The sequence below is a fragment of the Lepus europaeus genome, chromosome 1 (genome assembly GCF_033115175.1).
Source record: "Lepus europaeus isolate LE1 chromosome 1, mLepTim1.pri, whole genome shotgun sequence".
Lineage (NCBI taxonomy): Eukaryota > Metazoa > Chordata > Mammalia > Lagomorpha > Leporidae > Lepus > Lepus europaeus.
In genome coordinates, this window is record NC_084827.1 from 126,584,553 (window position 1) to 126,587,142 (window position 2,590).

At 38.9% G+C, this 2,590-nt stretch overlaps 1 protein-coding gene across 1 annotated transcript; it reads right to left on the reverse strand.

Annotated features, from left to right (window-relative positions):
• Positions 1-925: 925 nt before the first annotated feature.
• On the reverse strand, positions 926-1,786 carry LOC133757886 (isopentenyl-diphosphate Delta-isomerase 1-like). The gene has a single exon (XM_062188799.1). The coding sequence runs from the start codon at positions 1,677-1,679 to the stop codon at positions 996-998; it is 684 nt and encodes a 227-aa protein (XP_062044783.1). The 5' UTR covers positions 1,680-1,786; the 3' UTR covers positions 926-995.
• Positions 1,787-2,590: the final 804 nt, after the last annotated feature.

The window sequence follows — 2,590 nt, forward strand, 5'->3', positions numbered from 1 at the left end:
TGCATCTAGATTTAATTAACTGTGGATGAAGATATTCAGAAACAACTTCATCTGTACTGATCCATGTACATTTTTTTGCTTGTTAAACAATAACAACTATTTGCATAGCATTTAAATTTTAGGTATAAGTAATCTGGAGATGAGTTAAAGAAATATGGGAGGATGTGCATATTGTATGCAAACAATAGGGAAATGCATTTATTTATTTTTTTAAAATGTATTTATTTGAAAGACTGAAAAACAGACAGAAAAAAAGATCGTCCATCCACTGGTTCACTTCCCAAATGCCTGCAACAGCCAGGGCTGGGCCAAGCTGAAGCTGGGATCTAGGAACTCCACCTGCATCTTCTGTATGGTGGCCCAGGTACTTGGGTTCCTGCCATCCATCTGTTGCCTCTACGGTACATTAGCAGGAAGTTCTATCAGAAGCATGGAGTAGCTGGGACTTGAACCAGGCAACCTGATATGGGGATGTGGGTATCCCAAGGGGTGGCTTAACCTGCTGCAACACAGTGCTTGCCCCTGGAATTTTTTTATGCAGGGATGATTATACACTATTTTAATTTCCCTGTAACCTGCTTTGCCAGTTTAATCTGTTAATATGGAAAGTCAATTGGGTATTTTCCTGGACTATTATAAAAACAATAATACATAAAGCATCTGGCAAATAACAAGTATTCTGAAAATGTGAATTACAACAGGTCAAAAACCATCTTCAATTACTTGTTCCAATTTTTCATAACCACATTTGAGCAGATTAAATCTTATCTGCCCTCTCATTTTACACTAATCTCATAAATGTCTTTTATAAGTAACAGTGAGTATGCAGTAGGTAATGCAAAATTGTAAGTCAGCTGTTTTTCCCACAGAAATTCTGGTTGCCAAAAACAGCAATGTATCTTATGAGATCTAGTGGGGAACCAAATTTAAAACAAACAGAAACATTCTAAGTTTACTACATAGAGAAAATATTCAACAGTCATTCATCTGTACATTCACATTCTATGTATTTTCTCATGGTCAACAAACTGATTCAAATGACTTAAGTTATCCCACCATTTAAAGAGGAAAGTCTCTGCAATAATTTGAAACCATGGAGTTATCTTAATTTCACCACTGGCTGCTTTTTTCAGAAGTTCTTCCAGTTCTTCTTTTGTCACGTAACAATAGCTTTTAATCTCATTGGGATCTGGGTTCAAAGTTACATTCTTCCTCACAAATAAAATGTAATCAATTTCATGTTCACCCCAAATGCCATCAGATTGAGCTTTGTAGTGAATTCGTGTTAGATAATTTATTTCTTCTGGAGGAACCTCTTCCATAGGAATTCCTAGTTCAGCTTTTAAACGCCTCTGTGCCGCCCTTCTTACTCCAATGGCATCATTTTCTTCAAGTTCTTGTGGGTTACTTAACGGATGACTACAACAAGTATTGGTAAAACAACCTGGAAAGGTAATTTTAGCATCTGATCTCTGCTGTAGCAGGAGCTTATTTTCAGTATTGAATAAGAAGACACTAAAAGCTCGGTGCAATAGCCCTTTCTCAATGTTTTCATTCAGGTGACAGTTCTTCTTGGTCTCAGCCCCAATTTTATTGTCATTTTCATCATTAAGAATACACATCTCTGCCAGAAGTTGAACCTGTTGCTCATCGAGATGGTCAGTATGTATTTCCGGCATCGTTACAAAATGTCTGATCTGGCCAAGAGTACTGGCCCTCAGCCACCTCGCTCCACCGTGTAGCTCCCGCGCCGCCCCGAGGCGTGAGTTCTCCAACCTCAAACACAGAACCCAGTTTTTTTCTCTTAAGACTTGGAATATACTTGCCATTCTCTCCTGGCCTGTAGGATTTCTGATGAGAATTTGCTATAAGTCTAATTGAAGATCCTCTGAAAGTAATCTGGTGTTTCTCTTGTGCATATTTTAGAATATTTTCTTTATGGTTTACTGTGGAGAGTTTGACTACAATGTGTGCAGGTCTTTTCTGGTCATGTATATTAAGAGTTCTATTTGCTTCCTTTACTTGGATGTCTCTTTCTTTCTCCAAATTTGGCAAGGTTTCTGTTATTTCACTAAAAAGGCCTTCTAATCCATTCTTTCCATGTCTTCTGGTACTGCTAATACTCTTATGTTGGGTAATTTGATAGTATCCTGTAGATCTCCAATTTTTTATTTTTCTAATTTCTTTTTGTTGTTTTTGGTCAGACTGTAAACTTTTCTGTGATTTGTCTTCTAAGTTGTATGTTCTTTCTTAATCCAGTTCTTTATTTTATTTTTTAAAGATTGATTTATTTATTTGAAAGTCAGAGTTACACACACACACACACACACAGAGACAGAGAGAGAGAGAGAGAGAGGGGTCTTTCATCTGATGGTTCACTCCCCAACTGGCTACAATGGCCGGAGTTGTGCTGGTCTGAAGCGAGGAGCCAGGATCCTCTTCCAGGTCTCCCATGTGGGTGCAGGGGCCCAAGGCCTGAGCCATTTTCCACCACTTTACCAGGCCATAGCAGAGAGCTGGATGGGAAGTGGAGCAGCCGGGTCTCGAACCGGCACCCATATGGGATGCCAGCATTTCAGGCTAGGGTGTT